This window comes from Coloeus monedula (genome assembly GCF_965178545.1).
Source record: "Coloeus monedula genome assembly, chromosome: Z".
Lineage (NCBI taxonomy): Eukaryota > Metazoa > Chordata > Aves > Passeriformes > Corvidae > Coloeus > Coloeus monedula.
The window spans coordinates 52,474,167-52,496,399 of NC_138822.1; the positions used below are offsets into that span (position 1 = coordinate 52,474,167).

The 22,233-nt window shown below is 39.1% G+C and overlaps 1 protein-coding gene across 2 annotated transcripts in view; it reads right to left on the minus strand.

Moving 5' to 3' along the window:
* The window catches only part of HOOK3 (hook microtubule tethering protein 3), an 87,375-nt gene that overhangs the window by 20,491 nt on the left and 44,651 nt on the right, over window positions 1-22,233 (minus strand). For both annotated transcript variants that reach the window (XM_082301642.1, XM_082301643.1), the window contains exons 7-16: window positions 21,710-21,772; window positions 20,137-20,220; window positions 18,948-19,111; window positions 16,719-16,859; window positions 15,047-15,248; window positions 11,631-11,741; window positions 8,988-9,075; window positions 8,375-8,444; window positions 4,029-4,169; window positions 1,734-1,821 (exon numbers count right to left, since the gene is read on the minus strand). In XM_082301642.1, the coding sequence (XP_082157768.1) occupies window positions 1,734-1,821; window positions 4,029-4,169; window positions 8,375-8,444; window positions 8,988-9,075; window positions 11,631-11,741; window positions 15,047-15,248; window positions 16,719-16,859; window positions 18,948-19,111; window positions 20,137-20,220; window positions 21,710-21,772 (1,152 nt within the window). The remainder of the gene's footprint in view (window positions 1-1,733; window positions 1,822-4,028; window positions 4,170-8,374; window positions 8,445-8,987; window positions 9,076-11,630; window positions 11,742-15,046; window positions 15,249-16,718; window positions 16,860-18,947; window positions 19,112-20,136; window positions 20,221-21,709; window positions 21,773-22,233) is intronic.

Genomic DNA, 22,233 nt, shown 5'->3' on the forward strand with positions numbered 1-22,233 from the left:
TTGGGCACATCTGAAAATAACTTCAGCTTTAAAACCAAACAAAACTTAAAAGAAAAAAAATACCAAAAAAACCCCCAACAAAAAACAAACCTGAGCTCTCATCAAACATTTCTGGACTGAATTAAAATGGAGTGCCAATTTTCTGGATTGAGCACAATTACAGTGTAAGTACGTAAAAATATGAATTTCAGTGCATTGTTGCAGAAAAATAGCAAAAACCAGGAAATTAGCTGAAAATGATGTATTGGTGAACTGTATGCCATGTCTCTCCCATTGCTTTTTCATATGTTTCTGAAGAATCACTCTTTTTGTATGGATATCCTACAGATAACTCAGGTGGTCTCAGCACAACTTCGATGTACTTGAGCAGCTGGGTTTAACTTCTGAGGTTTGCTCTGCTTTGTCAGGGAGACTGCATGAAAACCGCGTCAGAGGTTCTTGCATCCTCAGCACTAACCTGAGTCTACATTCACTCCTTTGCTTCCTTAAGAGTAAATGAAATCCTACACATCAAACTCAGCAAAAGAGACTATGGGATCAGTGCCTGTAAGTCACCACTGCTATGGTCAGACCTAGAAAGAAGCCATGAGGGCAGACACACCCTAAATTACTGCCCCAATCAGTGCCTCAAAAGAGACACAACTAAAATTGCAGTAAATAAACGTGAATACAGTTAGACAGAGATCATTTACAATACTCAATATCTGAGAATAATTCTTTCATATTCTTGCTCACCCTGAAAAGATTTTGGCCAATAATCAAGAGAACAAAGAACATCTCAGAATTTGCCTATTTTAACGTGCATTCTAAAACACATTCTAAGTTACTCAGGAAAATAATCTTGTTGGAAACCAACTAGGTGTTTTACATTCATATAGTTTATTCTGAAAATTAAAAGTATAAACTAAATTTAACACACTCTTAAGTGAACATAAGCAGCTAGTAAAAAAACTTGCACTATTTTATATAAATTAGTTAAAACAAACCCACAAAAATAGAAAGCAACACATTACAATTTGTTGCCAATTGGCAACATAATACACTGAGATTGTGAGCATACACTATGCATGTACAGTCCAACAAATCACTGCTTTCAAGAAAATTCTAGAGCTTCTTTTTTGAAATACAGGAGATAATAAACAATTTTTGAGTGGAAGACTGAAAGTTGTTTTCCACACTAACTCAGCTACAATGTGTATTCTTACATTTAAAATAAAGTTAACTCTATTATGAGTTGCAGAAAATGCTGCATTATGTTGAGGGCTGCATTATTTGACCTTCTTTTCATTTTGGTCTGCCTTGCTTTTATCATTCTGAGATACACTTACATGAACAATTACAGACCCTCCAGTGGCTGGAAAGGCCTCAACTTTCATTAAGAAAACTAAACCAAAACCAACTTCAGATGCTTTATTCATAGAGAATCAACATTTTCTCAATTCCCTGCAAAACTGTCTATTCCAATTAAATAGTTTTGTATTGCAACAAACACAATTATTCAAATAAAACACATTTGACATCTTCTCTACATAGGATGGTTTTCTAATCTAGACAATTGTCTTACATCCTAGTTAGAGAAGCACAATTTATTGATAAGACCATACAAGTAAATATGCAAAACTATTAGAAATCTCAGTTTGTATATTTCTTTGACATTTTTTTTTTTACAAAAAGGTCAAAGTTTCGAAAATGGTAACTATTCGAATGTTAGTTTGATGTACATTTCTACTTACATCTTCAGCTTTTGAACCTTGATCCTGCAAAGATTTTTGTAGTTCTTCAACCTGGGACTGTACTTCCAGAAGTCTCTGATTTACCAATCTAGGAAAGAGACAATATTTTTTTTCATTAAAAAAAACAACTGTAAGAGGAGGTGTCAGACTTTTAGTGTCCAGTGTTTCCAGCTCATCTACACAAAAAATGCAATACGGTAAATTACTCTCAAAAAATTTACAGCAGTAGTTAGAGCTTACAGCAGTTCCAGAGATTGTAACATCCAGATGTTCATCCAGAACATTTTCATATTCCTCAAGGACAACATAAATGCATGCAGAAATCATTTCTATATACATGAAAGAAAACCTTTTAACAGCCAGTTTTACTGTGTGAGAGCTGCTAGCTTATGCTTTTGCACAGTTACAGAAACCCTATAAACCTGCAGGCTGGAAGGAATGTCCACAGTTTGCTGGGATCCAACTTCCTCCTTAAAGCAGGTGCACTTACAGCAGATTGCTGGCAACCACATCCAGTACCAGGTTTGGACACTTTTAAGCATAGAGGTCTAACTGTCTCTTTGGGCTTCTCTTCTAGGGCTCAGACCCATACTCTGTATTTTGTCTGCTGCCTCTTGTCCTTCCACTAATAACCTCTTGAGAACAGCCCAAATCTGTCTTCTTACTACCTTCCCATGAAGTAGATGCAGATCACAGTACAATCTCCTCTACGCCACTTTTTCTTTGTCCTGGACAAACTTGCTTCTCAGTTTTATCCCACCTGTCACACCTTCTAGTGTCTCTCACCATAGGAGTATTCTGCTGCACTTCTACACATCCACATCTCTCTGGCACTTGGGAATCCAAAATTACATGCTCTGTCCAGGTGTGGTATCTTAAGTACTGGTAAGAGGTGAACAACCATTTTCCCAGACTGACTGCCTGCCTGCAGCTCAGTGAGAACAGTCCAGATCACAGTCAACTGCAAGGTCCCCAAATAACATATCCTCCTTTGCCACCCACTAGGACCCCAGGGCTTTTGCAGCAGAGCTGCTCCACAGCCACGGACAGGACTCCCATCAGTTCATTTCTCTGCACTGCTGAGCTCCTCTGAATAACAGCTTTCCCTTTCAGGATATCCTAAAGTAGTACTATTCTCAAACTTCCTGGGAGTGTAGTCCCTCTCATCAGTGAAGTTGTTAACAGAAGTGATGAACAACTGGTCCTGGTACTGATGACTGAGGAACTGTTTGCCAGGTGGGTTTCATTTCATTGACAGTACTACTCTAGGCTCAGCTGTCGCATCACTGTCCAATTAATTTTTTTGCTCACTTTACTGTCCACTTATTTAGTTTATATCTAACCATTCTGAACATAAGGATACCATGGAACACTTTATCAAAGGCTTTACTAAAGCTAAGCTAAGTACCATCCTCTTTTTCACCCTTCTTCACATGTGCAGTCATCTCATTGTCAAGACAATTGGATTAGTTGGGCATGATTTGCTCTGAAAAAATTCATGTTGACATTTCCCAGTTACTTTCCTGTTCCTCATGTGGCTGGAAATAGATTCCAGATGGACTTGCTTTGTGAAATTTCCAGAAAGCAACCTGTGGCTGACCAGTCTTTGTAGTTCCTCATGCTCTTTTTCTTGCCCTTCCTGAAGGTGAGTGCAGTATTTACCTTTTTCCAGGCTTCAGGCACCTCCCCCAGTTGAAGGGGAAGATAGAGGAAGATTAGATAAAGAACAGATTTGAAGCTTAGATAGAAAGCAGCCTCACATCACTATCAGCCAAATACTGTGGCATGCTCAGATGCACTCTGGCCCCACAGATGCCTGTATGCTGACTGGCTCAATCTAGCAGGGTTAGGTAGAGCAGGCTACCCAGGAACACGTCCTGTTGGGTTTTAAATATCTACAAGGATGGAGACAACATCTCTGGACAACATATTCCAGTATTCATCAACCCTCACAGTGAAAATAAAGTATGTTCTTGCATTTAGATTAAATATAATGTGTTTCAAGCTCTGCACACTGCCTCTTGCCCTGCAACTGAGTACTACTGACAAGAGTCTAGCTTCATCTCCTTTAGACCCTCCCATTAGACACTTTGATAAGATAACATTGGTAAGATCTAACGTAAGCCTCCTCTTTTCCAGGCTCTGTCCCTCAGGCTTTACTCATAACAAGATGCTGCAGTCCTGTAATCACATCCCTGTGGCCTTTCCCAGGACTGATTCCATTAAATCCATGTCTTTCTTGTCCTGGGGATGCCTGTAGGAAAGTCAACTGCAACAGAGGACAAAATTTCTTACCTGTTTTCTGTCTCCAGTTCATTCTTACGTAAGTTTGCATCATCAAGAAGGCTCTGCAACAAGGCAATCTTCTCATTGTCAGAACCTTCCTGGTTCAATTTTAACATCTTGTTCTCATGCTGAAGGCGAATGAGTTTCTCCCTAAACACATAGAACACAATTTTGTAAAAAAAGGAATGCTAATATCTATAACAAAGAAAACAGTTTACCATAGGAAATAAAATAATAACATAAATACAATCTTTTTAAAGGAGATGGCTGCAACAGCAATCATGTTTTCAAACCCCCAAATACAAACCTAATTTAAAGAGTTGTAATTGCAGAATGCAGAACACAAGGAAATTACCTCAATTCCCCTATCAGGATCTCTGAGTACAACTCAAACAGATTTATAGGGAGAACACAAAGAATGCAAAGCTTAATGCCAAGCATGAAGAAAGACTGTAATCTCAGCTGTCACTGAACTACTGCATAAACCTGAGCAAGTCACTTCCACCCTTGGTCTGTTTACACAGAATCACAGAATCATTTGGGTTGAAAAGATTCTTAAGATTATCAAGATCCAACATAAACTCAGCACAGAACCATGTTCCTTAAGCACCACATCTACACATCTTTTAAACACCACCAGGGACGAGGATTCAATCACTTCCCTAGGTAGCCTGTTGCAATGCTTGATAACCCCTTCTGGTGAAGAAATGACTCCTAATATCCAATCTAAACCTCCCCAGCACAGCTTGAGGAGAAGAGACCAATCCCTGCTTTGCTATAACCTCCTTTCAGGTAGTTGTAGAAAGTGGTACAGTCACATCTGAGCCTCCTTTTCTTCAGGACAAACAGCCCCCCTGCTCCTCACAGGACTTAACTCTTTACACCCTTCTCCAGCTCCACTGTCCTTCTCTGGGCAAGCTCCACCACCTCCATGTCCTTCTTGTAGTGAGGTGACACAAAACTGGACACAGAACTTGAGGTGTGGCCTCACCAGTGCCAAGTATGGGGGGGACAATCCCTGCCCTGGTCTTGCTGGCCACTCTAGTGCTGATACAGGCCAGGACGTCATTAGCCTTTTTGGCCACCTGAGCACTCAATGGTTCATGTTCAGCTGCTGCCAACCAACACCCTCAATCCACACCAGAACAACAGGTGTCACGTCGGGGTCTCCTCCCCCTGCCATGTAGCCCTGGCAGAGGGCCCCTGGGGGACAGACACGGGGTTTCCCTGCCCCTGCTCAGCCTCGTTCCCATTGGTTTTGTGTTCCCTGGTGTGGCCAAGGACCCTCAGTCCAGACTGTGGGAGTTCCTCGGCAGAGCCCCGGCCATGCGGCTGGAGAAATAAACATCTCTGAAACATCTACCAAGAATCTGTCCTTATATATTTCTTTTCCACGGGCCTTCTGGTTTGATATAGGCGTGTTCCACTATCCCCGCTGTATCAGTGTCATCCACAGGGACCTGGACAAACTGAAGAAGTGGGGCCATGAAAACCTCATGAGGGTCAACAAGGCCAAGTGCAAGGTCCTGCACTTGGCCTACGGTAAACCCTGGTATCAGTCCAGGCTGGGGATGAATAGATGGAGAGCAGCCCTGGGGAGAAGGCCCTGGGGGTGCTGGGGGATGAGAGGCTGGACATGACCCAGCCATGTGCACTCACAGCCCAGAGAGCCAAACGTGTCCTGGGCTGCATCCAAAGCAGCGTGGGCAGCAGGGGAGGGAGGGGATTCTGCCCCTCTGCTCTGCTCTGGTGAGATCCCCCCTGGAACACTGCATCCAGCTCTGCGGTCCCAGCACAGGAAGTATGTCAACTAATTGAAGTGAGTCCAGAGGAAGCCACTAAGGTGATCACAGGGATGGAACACCTCTACTATGAAAACAGGCTGAGAGAGCTGGGGTTGTAGATCAGGGACCAGGGATACCTTACAGTAGCCTTACAGTACCTGAAAGGAGCCAACAAGGGAGCTGGAGAGGGATTTTTTACAAGAGCATGGAGTGACAAGACAAAGGGAAGTGGTGTAAACTTAAAAAGGGTGCTTTAGATTAGACATTGAACAGAAATTCTTTACTTTGAGGGTTTGGAGGCAATGGCAAAGGGAGTTGTGGATGTCCCCTACCTGGCAGTGTTCAAGTCCAGGTTGGATGGGGATTTGAGCAACCTGGTCTACTGGAAGGTGTCCTTGCCCATGGCAGCAGAGATGAACATTAGATTAAATATAATGTGTTTCAAGCTCTGCACACTGCCTCTTGCCCTGCTAGTGAGTACTACTGACAGAGATGATCTTTAAGGTCCCTTGCAACCCAAGCTGCTCTATGATTCTACAATTACTTCCCACTGTGCATCTTTCCAGCCACTCTTCTCCAAGCCTGCAGCACTGTACAGGTTGTTGTGACCCAAGGGCAGGACCTAGCACTATGCCATGTTGAACTTCATGCAATTGTCCTCCACCCACCGATACAGCCTGTTCAGATTCCTCTGCAGAGCCTTCTGACCCTCCAGCAGATCAACACTGTTCTGGGTAACCCAAAATGTTATTGTGTTCCTTATGTATCTGTGCCCAAAATTGTTACTGTCTTCCTGCAGCCGGAAAACAGAAGGGCGGGGCTGGGCGGTACCCCGGGCGCTTTAAAAGTTGAAGCACTCTGGCAGAGTCACTCTCTGACTGCTTGGCTTGCCTCTTGGTTCTTTCTTGCCTCCTACTTGCTACAGTAACAACTCGAGAAGCTCCATTTCACAATCAAAAACTATTTCAGAGTGAATTTTGCAACACCCGTCCGCAGCCACTCCCTCAATACCCTTCGGTGGATCCTGCCCACCCCCATGGACTTGAGGGTGTCTAATTGGCACAGCACTGGTCATTAGATGTTTCCTCCTGTATTGTGGAGGCTTTATTCAGCTTCTTGCAGCTGTCTTCCAGATAAGTAGTCTTTATTAAAGACTGTGGCAAAGAAGGCTTCAAGTAGATCAGCCTTTTCCTTGTCCTTTACTGGTATGGTTCCCCCTGCATCCAATAAGGGATTGAGAGTCTCCTTAATCCTCATTTAATTGTGAATGTATCTATAGAAACATTTTTTATTGTCTTTTATTGGCAGAAGCCAAAATAAGCTCTAGTTGGGCTTTGGCCCATCTAATTTTCTCCCTGCATAACAGCAAAACATCTCTGTAGTCCTTCTGACTGGCTTTGCCCCTTCTTCCAAACATAATACCATCTTTTTTATCCTAAGTTCTGGCCAAAGCTCTGTGTACAGCCAAGCCAGTCTTCCTGATGGCTCTTCATTTGGCACACGGAGACATCCTACTCCTGCACTGTTAACAGTTCCTTCTTGCCCTCCCGGACTCCTTTGCCCTTCAGGACTGACTCCCAAGCAACTTGACAACAAGACCCCTAAACAGGCTGAACTGTGCCCTCCAGAAGTCCAAAGTGGAGGTTCTGCTGGCATCTCTCCTTAATTCTCTGTGAATCAAGAACTCTCTCATTCAGTGCTTGCTGTGCCCAAGACAGCCTCTGATCATCACATCATCCACCAGTCCTTTCCTGTTCACAGTGAGTCCACTGAGACACCTTCCCCAGCTGGCTTGTTCAGTAGCTGTGTCAGGAGGTTATCTTCCACACAGTCCTGGAACCTCCTAGACTGATCCCTTTCTGCCATATTGCATTTCCAGCAGCCATCTGGTAAGTTGAAGTCCTCCATAATAAGAAGGTCGAGCAATCTCAAGACCTCTCCCAGCTGCTTATAGTATATGGCATCCTAGACAAGTGGTCTGTAACACACCCACCAGAATATCTGCCTTGTGGCCTTCCCCTTGATTCTTACTCATAAATACTCAATTCTTTCGGTACCATCATCAAGCTCTAGACAATCAAGACAGGGCAACAACAAGAAACCTTTTTCTAGTATCCAACCTAAACCTTCCTTGGCAAAAATTCAGACCATTCCCTTGGGTCCTGTCACTGGTCACAACAGAAGAGAATGTCTGCCCCTCCTCTTCTTCTCGTGAGGAAGGTGGAGACCAGCACAACATCTCTGCCCAGTCTCATCTCCAGGCTGAACAGACCAAATGACCTCAGCCACTCCTCATATAGTTTCTCCTCAAGGCCCTTCACCATTTTTGTGGCCCTCTGCTGGATGCTAAGAGCTTTATGTCCTTCTCATATTGTAGCACCCAAAACTGCACACAGGACTCTGCCCCAGTGCACAGCAGGACAATCCCCTCCCTTGCCTGGCTGGTGATGCTGTGCCTGATGCACCCCAGGACACAGTTGGTCCTCCTGACTACCAGGGCACTGCTGGCTGATATTCAACTTGCCATTGACCATTGTAAAGGTTAGTAAAACAAAGCACACATTAGCTTACTTTATTTCAGGAGTAATGATTTCTGCTGCTAAACTGTCTGAAGGCTCTTGTCTTCCCAGAGGCATCAATCCTGAGTAAGGAAAAGCACACCATTTACTTTCTTTACATGACAAGTAAGAAGTTCTAGAAGTTTTAGACTATTGCTAGACAACACAAAATGACACAAAGTCAAGCTACAGCAAGACTGACAGACAAACACCATTTCATTTGGTGAATCATTACTTCATCCATTCTGAAGAAATAATATTGCAGTTTATTTTCTGCTTATCTAAGAACTACAAAGGTACAGAAGATTACACATAGGCATGAACTATTACGCATGAAACATCATGAGAAAATATCTCTCTAAAGAAAATTATGTAACTACACAGAAATCAGATATATATTATAAAAATATCCTACTGGAGAGGAGACTAAAATTTCTGATTGGCTGAAATAACATTTGAAGCTTTTGCTTACTTATAAAGCTGTGACTAGTTGAAGAGGTTTTACACTACTGATTATAGGGGAGCTTTAATTTATTCTGTCCTAAACAAAAGCACATTCAATACTCTACAGAAAACTCCTGTAAGCTTTAGAAAAGATGCATTTAATCTCCTTATTTGTCCTTTACCTGTAGTGGTGAGTTGACCCTCCTGAGCTTGTACACATCTAAGTTCTTCAATAGTTTCTTTCAAAGAATCCCTTTCTGTTCTTAATCTCTGAATAATTGGAAAGAAAACAATTCAGTCTTGGCAGTACAAATCCATCTCTAACAGCCTTCAAAATTTTAAAAATAATTTAATGCAGCTCTAGAGATTACTTCCAAATTAAGGTATCTCAGACTATTTCATAACAAAAGAAATGTAAATTTTATATATTCCACAGGAACAGTGGTTTGGCATTTTTTGGGAGAAGGGTTGCTGATCTTACTGGACTAAAAATAGCAGGGTATAAGCTTACAAAATTGAGATAATAGTGGCACAAAGTCCTGGTACCAGGTAGTAAACAGTATCCACTGGGGCCACTCAGCTGTTTTCCTTTTCCTTTCATTGGGGCTGATTCCAAAGGAAATGGAAATCAGTTGAGAGACCACAGATTTTTGCCTCACCATGAATCCAAGACTCAGCCAGGAGTGAAACCATGGGCATATAAGTACAGAGTCAACATAACAAACAAACTGCTTTTAACTTCATTTTGTTTGCCTTTCACCAGTGGAAGTGCGAGCAGCATTTCCATATCCCATTCCTCCTGTGGGTCAGCTGGCCGTGTTATTCACCAGCATTTTGGCTATGAAAGAAAACTAGTTGCTTAAGACTCGGTCCAAAGAGAAATGAAGAACAGGACTGGATTGCCTTGGGATCCAAACAGGTGTGCTACTCAGTAGCATCAGGCAAATACTCTTTCAATTTGGCACAAGTACCCTTCTGGCAAAAAAACGAGAACCTACAGATAGCACCAGGTTTTTGTCCAGAAGGTTGCCAAGAGTCAAAAAAAAGAGAAAGAATGTAATGATCCAAGTTGTAGTTTTCTCCAAAATCAGACATGTTCAGTATTACTAAATGGTCCAGGACAGACCTTGATTCTGTGTAGGTAAGGAGTTGTGTTGGCTGATAACATTTCATTTTACTAACAGTTGATTGCCAAATGCCAGAATATTTTAGAAAAAGCTCTAGGGCTTCACTGGTACAAGCAACTCAATAATTATCTTAGTACTTATATATAACAGACCACAGAGGTAAAATTCCAAGCTGCTTTGATGGAGATATCAAACACTACCACACTTTGCCGAACATAAAGAAAAGGGTAAAATCAATTTCAGTAACTATTTCCAAAATATAACTGACAAGATACCATTACCTAGCCTGTGACCTGTGGTGGGCTACCTTACTGATACGTATTGACAACACAGAACAGAAAGAGTAGGTAATACAGACAGTGAATCACTGAGTTCATGTGATGAGAGACTTCTAGCTGTAACTTACTTCTCACAGGTGCATATCCATTCAAAAGAATGTACTTAAAAACAACATCCAGCTCAAAAAAATGCTATTTTTTGGGGGTGAAACAGAAAACTATATGATAATGGCCTGCAATTCAGATCCTTTGTGCAAGATGAAATGGTCCACTGAGCCATGGATAAGCCACAGAGACAATCTTACAATTGTTCAACATAAAAGAATTGGAAAAAAACCCCAATATAAAAACAAAAAGCAGGAAAGAAAGCCAAAGCACAATACCAATACAGTTACTATGAACATTCCAGCCTGATTTGAAGGGCAGATGGAAGTTATGTGAAGGTCAAGTGTCCACCGCAGCTTGAAAATTTAATAAAACATGGAAATCAATGACCTACAAACATAAAATAACTGAAGACTTTCAGTTCAAATGATACTTAAGTGTTGGGCTTGGAAATCTTGGAAAAAACTGGACATGAAATATGATTATTAAGGAAAAAGCCTGCAGAGTTTCCAACAGTTGGATCAACAGATTTGTAATTAAAACATGCCTAAGAAACTGCTAGCTTCAATTGCTGACCTTGGTTTTAGGTAGTTTGAGGCACCTGCATATACATTCCTAAGAAACAAGCTGAAATTAACTGTTGAGAAATGACAAATGTGCAAGAGAAGTCCGAAGGATCAGTCCCGTCAAGAGAGGACGGAGCAATTAATCACAGAATCACTAGCAGTAAATGACACAAGACGAACGGGTAGATTGGTAGCTACCCTGTGTGTTCCACATTGGCAGTACAAGATAGGTCAACGAGGAGCTGTCATAAAAGCTGAGATCACCACAAAGGACATTTCCCTCTACACAACTACTACTAAGCCTCTTGCTACATTAGTGATGACTCCACAAAGAGAAGCATGCTGATGGTACCTCAAAGAATGCCTTAGGAAAAGAAAGAAACAGGAATTTAGTTCTAGGATGATACTGCAGAAACCCTGTTGTAAATAGCTTTTCAGAATATGTAACAATTACCCTGGTTATTTATTAACCTTCTCATGGTAAATGGTCAGGAAACAACTTCAGATGCCAGATATGAAGGCTTTTCCTCTTAAAAATGGGTTGCATATGTTTTTGTACAGTCACTTTATTCCATGCTGTACAATTCTTAGGTTTAAAAAGTAGCCTGTACACAAACATCAGAAAATTTCAGATGAAAAAAGACTTCCTAATTTAAAAAGATTGCTAAGTGTAATTACCATATCTCTGTGTTATAAAGGATACAAAGTTGCTATTGTTACTAACAAAAAAATAACACCTTGGCACTTACATCTTTTTCTTTTTGGAGGCTGTCTACTTTTTCTTTCAGTCGTTTGCATTCATAATCTAATTTATCAGCTTTCTTGGATTCTTCAGATAACCTGTTTTGTAGTTCAACTGCCTGTGAGAACAAGAATCAATAATGTGTCTGCAAATGTTAAAACAAAGTACACAAGACAAAGTAGCCAATTACAATGCACCACAAGTCATGTTGTAAAACAAGTGAAATAGTTACTTATAGGACATACTAAAAAATGCTTTCATCAGTTGTTCTGTGTTTCAGTAAAATAAAAAGCATTCAAATATTAGGTCTTAGTGCAAGCAAAAGACAGAAGAAATGCGAAGTATTTTCAGTACATCTAAAACAAGAATTTAAGCTCAAGCAGGGTTTACAGAAAGAAAAGCTATGTAGTTCTAGGAATCAAAAAGCTTATGAACAGCAGAAAAATCTTTCTGCATTCTGAAAAGCCTAGTTAAAAGAAAAAACTCTGAAGAAAGCCAATTATCTACACCGTTTGTTAACTTTATTTCATAAGCCTCACTGAGAATTCAACTACTAGTTTATGCAGCCAGGTAACATTCCCTAACCTGAGATTTCCTAGTAATTTTTAATACACTAACAAAGATTCAGCCACAGGCTCCAAACAGTTTTGTTTATTTGAGGAGAAACTGCTAACAAAGCCACATGTATGCTCTCAACTACAGATCAGTAAAGAGCCCTTAAAATTAAGTGATCAGAAATCTGAAAGCTGAGCACAACAGATGGTAAATCAGCGAAGACTTGCCTTTTCAAAACTCTCAGCCTTTACTAGCAAAGATTAATTTCCAGAACACTAGTAAAGCTCATAATGCAGAGAGCATGGAAGCATATAAGTTAAATAAAGACTGACCTGCAAACACAAAAGCTGAATGAAGAGTCAGCTTAAGACCTACAGCTTCTTCTGAAGCAATTTATAAGAAGGCTTCTTCACGGCTTTCAGATTACACAGGAAGTGATTAAAGCAGTAGCCATACCTACATAAAATTGCCCAGTGGTTCTAACTGCCTTTTATTTTCAATGTGTACAACTATAACACAGTAACTACAAGGCCTAAAATATGCATGGTCTTAAGTCTTAGAGAAGGAGTTTGCTGCTGTTATTCTTAAATTAAAGGCTGCAAAACCAGCACAGGCCTGCATTTTCTGCAATTAAAGAAATTAAAATGTTATATATGAAAATATTTCATTTTTCAGATGTGACATCATCACTGGGGCTATCAGAATAACTGCTGGTATAAAAAAAACCTGCAGGCCTTCACCAGTGATTGTGCCACCACTTGCAAAATGTGAGAATTTTCACCTCAAATGGAAACAAATGCATTCATGTTTGTAATCAATCATGCTAAGATACTGGTCTGTAGAAAAACACTGAAGGAAACAAATTTGTCTTCAATTAGGACTTGTGAGTGTATCGAAAAACATACAACTTCATGGTAATGCAGAAGATTAAAAAAAAAATGAACTGCCATCACATTTACTAAGCATTATCTGTGTGTGGAATGAGTAAAGCACCAATCTTGCAACAAAGAAAAGCAAGACATACTGTTAGCTATGTATCAGAATGCACATGCACAAAGGGGCTGAATTAAAATTACAAAAAAAATTATCCTGAAATCTTCACATTTCAATTCTTTTTGCCAAAATAAAGTTTCTTAGAAAAGGCTTATGCTTGCTCTCAGAAGAGTGAAAACAAAACACCACCACTCAATCTCACCTCACAGAGATAGTTCTGTGCAGTGAAGGCGCAATTTCCTTGCAGATTGATACAGGAATTTGAATCAACCACTTTCATCTGCATAGCACAAGGCTTCTAAGCCAAAGAAATAACTAATGGCATCCTCATGAGTGGGGCTGGATCCTTCAAACACCAGACAAGACATATTCCACTAGAGAAGCACACTAGCGCTCAGCAGTGACATAACGTCACAATCCTTACGTCTGGTTTACTTCTGATAGCACAATTTAGGATTCCCAGAAAAATAATTTTGTGGCTTATGATTCACAGGCAGGTCTCAAAAGGAGACCAGTCTTACAGACACTGAAGACAAACACAGAGTGTTCATTTTGAGACACCGTAGTTAGGTGAAGAAAACACATCTGCAACAGGACACCTGAGGCTTATTCCAGTCTCAGCCAGTAAACAGTTTTGCACCAAACAACAGCACCTCATACAGGAAATCCTACCCATAAAATACAGGGAATAATGAAGAAAAGGAGTACTTTAGCAGCACAAATGTTTGGGATTGCCCTTCCAAAATCCTTTTGGTTGGTGAAATAAGAATCAAATGCAGGTGTTGAGGTTACACAACAGTATAACATGCTCAGCTGTTTAATGGAGTGACATATTGGGCTGCCAGTAAACTTGATATTACTCATGTGTGGAAGGCCATTCCTTTCTACATTTACTTTTCCCTTTGTCCCCTTGGACAACTTTTCTTGTCCAAGGCCTTTTTTTCTGGTAAAATCATTTGGTCTGTATTTAAAATTAGACTACATAGGCTGAAACTAGTTGTTTTAAACACTGAGATAGCCAAGTGCAAGATAAAAATCTATCAAATCTTAGGGAGACACATTGTTTCTGGGCTGGCAATATTGTTAGTGCCTGTTTCTGTATTTTATTCTACTGTAAACTGACATACAGGGACCCCTGTGCTGTGATCATTTGATCAGGCAGAAATACAGAGCAGGCACTACTATTTTAATGAACCATGCTCTGTCTGGCTCTCTAACAAGAATACCAGAATGATATCGTGTCCCTGTAGTATAGAAGCAGAGAGAAGACTAAACACATCTTCCAACTTTACAGAAACAGCATCACATGGCACTTGGATAAACAGGAGGCTAAGAAGGTGCCTTTCACTCCACAGAGTGTGCTGGTGAGACATTTTGTACTCCACTAGGTGCATATAAAACAACAGGGATGACAAGGGTCCTTCTCTCTTAAGTGGAAAAGTTCAGATGTATCAGACAAACTAGAACCTTAAAAAAGGGGGTAATTTAACCACAGGAATAACTTACCTCAGCTGTGGTGTGTGTTCCTCACTGCTGGAATATTGTAGTGAAAAGTGGATACTTTTTCTGAAAGGAGAGCCTCTAATTCAAGCCTCACTACTGAATATGAATTTGGAATAATTTTAGAAAAAAAAAAAACACTTAAAATCTGTTGAGCTTCTAAATGCAGGAAATACTGCTTTTTGACAAAGTAACATAAACTTACAGCAATGACAAGAATTGCAGGAAAAAAGGACAAAGGTAGCACCTACAAAACATCGAAGCATTCTAAACTGGAGGTGGTTTTTTCATAGGTTTTTTACTTTGAAGTATTAGCCATGTTATGAAGTGTTGAACTATACAGAGCACTACTGCATTGATGATGCCTGTCCTCACCTGTCTCTTGTATGTTTCCAGCTGACTGCGTGCTGCATTGGCCTTCCTCAGTTCTTCTTCCAGGCTCACGGTATTTTGCATGTACATTGTATTCTTCTCTTCTAAAAGCTTCACTTGCCGCCGCAAATCACCCAGATCCTCCAATTTCTTTTTGTATGACTCTACCTGGCTTTCTAATTTGGCTACTTTATCAGAAGAATGCCTGAAGGGACAGATTTATATCAAAGTTGAACTCTGAAAACGAACAAAACTAACAGAATTTAAAATGCTTCCTCACTGTGTTTTCTTAATGCAGAAGACATTCTGAGACATAATGGGGAGAACAATAAAGCAATCATATCCTCCTATTACTGATGTTTTCACTTTTAAATTGTCTGTTTTCTTCCAATAACTACTTGTCAACTCTATAAGCTGCTGCGGAAGGTTCTTTTAGACCCTATCCTTTTTCCTAACACCCAGAACTTTCTGATCTGCTTCCAATCTTAAAATAATAGTGAAAAAACCTCATTCCCACCCATTTCCTTTCAATTCTAAATTATCTTCTGTCTTAAATTTGTCAAAGGTAAAGAAGAAAAGTTTCTGCACTTCATTTTAATGACAGCCAGGAATAAAACCATAAAGATCCATCTCCTAGGCAAATTGAACTTGGTGACACAGAAGTACCATAATAGTTTTGGAACTTGATTCCTTCTTTAAAAAAAAAAGGAAAAAAAAAGAAACACCAGGCTTCATTCACAGCTTTTCAGAGTTTTATCAATCCACTTGCTGCACTGCCAAGACAGCAATGGACCTCACCTCCCCCAACGACCTCTGCTACTATTACTGTCCCCAGTTTCATTTTAGAATCAACCAATTTACAGACCCAATTTCCTGTGAAATCTAGGGAATCTCCCACTGAATTGATGGGCCAGATTACAGGACACTGAGGCAAGCCAACTCTGCTTAATCCTCAGTGAGGTGCAGGGCCTCTCTCTTGGGGCAAGGAATTTTTGAACCCAAGCCACCCACACAGTTTATGCAGTGTGATGGGTTCATTCCTTATACTAATGACAGAAGGGTAAAAGACAGATACCATTGGTAGAAGGCTACTGGTGAGTCAGGAATGGAAGTATTAAATAAGCCTTGCTGGAGAGAATGGGTAACTGTTCTGAATAACCCATGGCAGCAAGATGCCAATACTGAAGGATTATGCTCCATAATAAAAGTGGCTGTCCCACCCTATAAACCCCAAGTATCATCAAATCATTACAACTTTCAATGCTAAAATCCAGCGGCAATGAGAGCTGCAACAGATGCTCATATTATCATTATATAATAAACCAAAAGCACCACCCAAAGTCCAAAACAATGCAAACCCAAGAAAGGAAATGGCCTAGTTTTATGATGAGAACAGATGCCCAAGACATGATGAAGGTGAATATTGCATACTCAAAGAGACCAGTGAGTGCCCTGTTATAACCATAAATTGGCATAGAATTACGAAGTTTACTAATAGTTATTGATTAGGTACACAATAAGCAACTATTTTACTCAATAACTGTGCATTGGTCTGTGTACCTAAACCAGAGGATCCAAAGAATCTTGACATTGAAAGTGTTTAATATAAATTAGGTACACAAATTATATAGACTAAAACATAGTAGTTAAAAAGGGTTAATGGAGCAAAATTTACCTGAGTACATCTATCTCATCCTTCAAAGACTGAGCCTCCTCTGCCAGTGTAGTAAGCTCTTCTGTTTGTTGTCTCAATTCTGCAATTTCCTTTTCTAGCTCTTCACAGCGTATTCGATAGTCATCTTTGGCAGCTTCTAATCTGTAGGAATGAAAAAAAAGCCCAGAAAATAATTTCTCATCCTGAGCCACAGTCACCTTTCCTCATCATCACCCCCTCTAAGAACACACAAAATGGTCTCCTGCTGCAGTGAAGGAAAACAACAGCCCAATGTGCTTATTCAAAATATAAAAGCAGATTGACTTTATTGATTTATGCTTCCAATTTAATATCAGCCTATTTCAAAATTCACAAGGTAACATATGTTCTCATAAAGACACAACCTGATGTTTTCCTCTGTAACAGTAGTTTTTCACAGTGGAAGCTTAAGCAGGAATTTTCATCTTTTTTCATCTTGGGACATACAGATTTGAACATGACATCTTTATTCTAAAATTTTGTTCAGCTGTCCAACTTATCTACCTCCAACAATATTGATCTGATTGTTAAATGTTATAAATTCCATAGACCTCTCATTGAAGCGACTTTATTTATTTACTCATAAAGAACCTGTGCATGCCCAGTATGTCTGGAGAACCAGGTTATCCAGTTAGCAAGTAAAGAACTCTGACCAAAGTTGCTGAACTGCTTCCATATAGTATACACAGGCAAAGCTCCATTAACCTTGTAGTAAGCAAAGGGAGTAAGTAATAGAAATTTTGTCAAAGTATTTTGAACAAATGGAAGAGGACATAACCTGAAACACAGAGTCCTACTGTGATTTTGCTCTGAAATTAATAAAAAAACAATCCAGGATAGGAAATAAGGGCATGAGGAAAAAAAAAGGCAAGGAGTCCAAAAAGAATCTACAAGAAAGGAGACAAGAGAAAATCTTTAAGTCATCTAAATCAGGAACAATGAAGATTTGGATCATGACAAACCAGAACAGTCAAAGGACAAAGAAGTAAGACTAGGATGAAAACTGGTATACCACAGTGAGCATCAGTTAAGCTGTACCGATCAGCTTGATCAGGTAGAACTGGAAGCAACACACACAAATTGCCATTAGAAGCCGCATGAGATGAAGACAGGGGAAGGAGGTAAAGGAGACAAGGAATGAGTCTCACATATGAAAAAAGTTTAGAATGACCTTCAGAACCTGAAATTAGAGCAACAGGCAGTGCAGATATTGAACATGGGGACAAAATCTGTTAAAACAGTAATTGATACCAGACTCAGGTAGGAATCACTTCAGAGCATGGAGATGAATCAGGATAGATAAAAGGGGACATTATCACCATTCTATTCCTTTACATAGTAGATGAATAAAAAGAAGAAATCCAGGCACTAGCTGTTGTGAAAGAGAAATACTGAATGTTTTTCAATAAACTGATGGGAGATGATATGTCAGAATAAGCAGGAAAGAAGGCTTATCAAGGGGAAATGGAAAAATGGCAAAAGAGACAAAAAAAGGAAAATAATGTGGCACATATTGTAAGAACTGGAAAAGGGCAATGAGAAGAAGACAGCAAAAGGAAAACTGGCAGTGTAAAGAAAGAAATACCATAATAGCTCTCACAAAAGAGAAGGAAAGTATGGCAAAGAGAATGAAAAGGTGATGGTAAAGTGAACCAGCTTTCTTCCACAGAACAGGCCTACACAGCCTGAGAGCAACCGTCAAGAGGACCAGGAAGTATATTTAAAGAGGAACTGTATCTTCACATATTGGGGAAATGTAAATGAAGTGCAGAGCTCATACGAGATAATCTCCATCTTTCATCATCAACGAAATTTGTTTTCAAGGACATATTTTGCTTTGTACATAATGCTGCCAGCAGTACAGCCTGTAGCAAACTTTCATCAAGGAATTACTACACTTTAAAAATACAATCAGAATAATTTGCATAAAGGAAAGCATGCTACTTTTCATTCTCACTGACTTTGCAAAACATGGGTGAAATGACTGCACACAAACAATTCAAAGTAACTCATGGTAGAGCGACAAATTGTACTTTTTTTAATGCTGGACCTCGTAAAGAGCAAAATTATAATATCACTGCAAAAATGGTACTCCTGTGGTTATACACCATCCATTATACTAATTAATATTTGCCAGCAGAACCAGAAGTATCTAAGTCACCTCTGTTGCCAGCTACAAACAAACAACCTAACCAAGTGTAGCTTTTCTACCTGAATGTTTCCTCTTGAAGCTGTTCTAGTTGTGTCTGCAGCTGCAGGTGTCTACGACCTGCAGGACTGTTGGGATCTTCAATAGAATCAGATTGGTTTAAACGTTCCATCAAAATCTGGTTCTCAGCAAGCAGGCTGCTCTTCTCCTCTTGGAGGGCTGCAACCTGTTGTAATAAAAGCATGAATAGAAATAACTAACCTACCCAGGTACAGAGAGCAGCATTTTTTCATTTTCTAATGAAGTCTCAACAGAGCCCACAAACAGAAACATGCAGGCTTCACTAGTTACATTGCACAAGAATACACTGTATCATTTAAAAGGTAGTCAATTGCTATGTGATGTAACCAATGTACTGCAACACTAGGGGCAGAGTTACCACTCGGGAAACATAATTATTCTTTGATGTACTTAGAACAAGAATTTAAAGAAAAAGTCTTTGTTACAACAGAAGATCACTTCATTGTAACAAAATCTGCATACTTTCCCTAAAAACAAATAAAACTAGCTCTCCACAGTAAGGGCCATCCGCAAGCAGGCCTGAAACAGGGACACAGTCCGAAAGATGATTCAGTTTCCACTAACACTGTGAAAACAGGTAGTAGTGCAAAGAATCCAAAGTGCTCCACGACCTGAAACATGGGTTCATATATTAACCACGACAAACAGACCAGCTTTATTAATTCCAACAGTTACTGAACTGCAAGAAGCCTGAATTAATACTGCAAAGTCGGGTTGCAATGGTAATGCCTTTCAGGGCTCCCCCTTCACGCTCCTCATGTCTGTCCAGACTGATTTACTGACAGTAAAACTTAGTCTAAAAATCCATACATATTTAATGGTCTCCAGCAACTTCTGACTGGGATTTAACTGTTAACTGGAACTGTTAGAGCAGCAGAACTTGTATTAGTTCTCTATGGCAAGAGTTTCACACAGCTCAAACCCTTCCTTGTCTGAATAAAAAAAGTTTTGCTAGTATGAATCATTTTAATACTGACAATGCAGAAACAAGATAAGAAAACAATGGCATTCATTCTGCTAGCACAAGTGAAAACAAAATAATTACTGTGTCATTTTCACCCCCCTTCTAAAAATTATGTTTCCACATTCTACTACTTATTTTCAGCCATCTAAAAGTTAGCACATCTTTTTTTCACTTCAAAATTGATACAGACTGTGTAGCAAACTTACCTGCATATCTAACTCATGACATCTCTGGGCAATTTCTTCTTTCGTTGCAAGTGCTTCATTTAATTCTTCTGTAGTTTTCTTCAGCTACCATAAACAACAAACATTTACATTTTCATCATGCTCTGTGATCCATTTAAAAATATTCTGAACTACAGACTACATATCTATAAAACTATTTTTACATTTAGATAATACACTGAATTTTTAAAAAACAGAACAATTTTGCTCTTATAAAGAAAAAAAGAAGCAGATGTGAATACTGTTTCATTTGTGTACTAGCAAAAAGTAACCGTACATAAAAGGAATATTTGCTCTTACATTAGAATTATCACATCTATTCTATAAATTGGGTCAAAAACTCCAGAAGAACTTGGGTCTGAAGAACTCATCAAATTTCTAAACTGAAAAAAAATTGTCAATACCACTTTTCTTTACAGATGCAAAGAGTGCACAATTTCAATTTTCAATCTACATTTGAAATACAGAAAGGACTGGAAGGTGGAATACAGGGAATGGACAATCAGGGTAAAACCTCTCTAGTCACTGGAAGCTACTTTTAGTGCACAACAGGAATAAAACTAACATGTAACAGAGAAGCCTACCGTTCCAAAAAAGGGCACTGAACCTTATAAACAGTAGGAAATATTCAGGTACTTCCCTTCAAAGACTTAATGTTTAAGGATATGTATCTCACTGGTTTGCAAATGAATGCAGTTAAGATAGCATAAAAAACATAGCCACAAGAAAATTGGTCTGATAAAATAGGTGTATGCATATTAAGTGTGTGTGTGTGTATATCCGTATATATATATATATGTATTATATTATATATTATTATGTATTATATTATATATATATATTAAGTTTAAATGGGCCATCTCAAACAGCATCATCATAAATTGCATTTGCAAGTTTATTTCTCATGGGCCTGTTTACATACAAAAATCAACTTTGTCTGCAAGAATGTACATATTTCTGCAGAGAAAGCATGATGGAGGAATACAGTGAGCACCACGAGTCTTTTTCTCTATTAGAAAAAAATCTGAGGAAGCAGAACAGTGTTAGCATGAGGATAAGGTAGTAAAACAAAAATCAGGTTTGTATATTTTTAAAATAAATCAGACCAGGAAAGATTATATTTGAAAACCTCTCTACTATATTGCCGCAGTTCCAGGAATTCCCATAGAAGTGGGGGTTTTGTAAAAACTGACTTTGGAAATAGGAACTCACATAAAAATATTTAATCTAATAGTGCACATTTTTTATCTTTCTTTCTTTCTCCATACCTAAAGATTTGTACCAATCTGCAGTTTTGCTTTATTATGTCATACAGCTAGACTGGTTTTTCAAACCAACTTTTTTATATCCTTTAAACACAATAGGAGCAAACTCAATTTATAAAGCTAAAGGACTTGAAATACTGAAATTTAGTTTTCCACTTCCTATTTTACTTTTCCACAAAACCCTTTAATGATTAAAGAAAAAAAAAAAAGACAGAATTCTTAATATGGAAAAAAAGACTGGCCACTGACATGCTATGATTGAAGGACAAGAAACATCTAGTCTTAGATACCTGCCGATCAAGGTCAACGTAAGCATCATTTCCAACACAGACTGGAGATTCTTTACTCATCAACTGCAATTAGATTACACTGGGTTAGAAAAAGCAAAGATTTTTACTTTTATATTAATACCTAAGTTTCAGTGAAATACTGAGCTGATCTTTACTTTTGGGAGTTTTAATCCAAATTAATTTGAAAGCTTTTAACTTTATTTTTATATATGATACATTCAGAAACACAAACATAAAAAATCTTCATAATTTGTATTATTTAGAGTGCTATAAAAGAAACCTTACATCATCTCTTTTTCTTTTGACAGTGCACATTCTTTATCTATGATGAAGCCTATAGAACATCCCACTAAATTTTTTACTGCAGTGGCAGTGGATTGATAGTAGATGTCAACACACCATGCAAGACCTATCTTTAATTGTTCTCTGCTAGTGAGTGTTTTTTTCATATTTCCATTACCTGGATGTTAACATCAATTTATTTATTTATTTGTTTCACTAAACTCCAGGACATATCTCTCTCA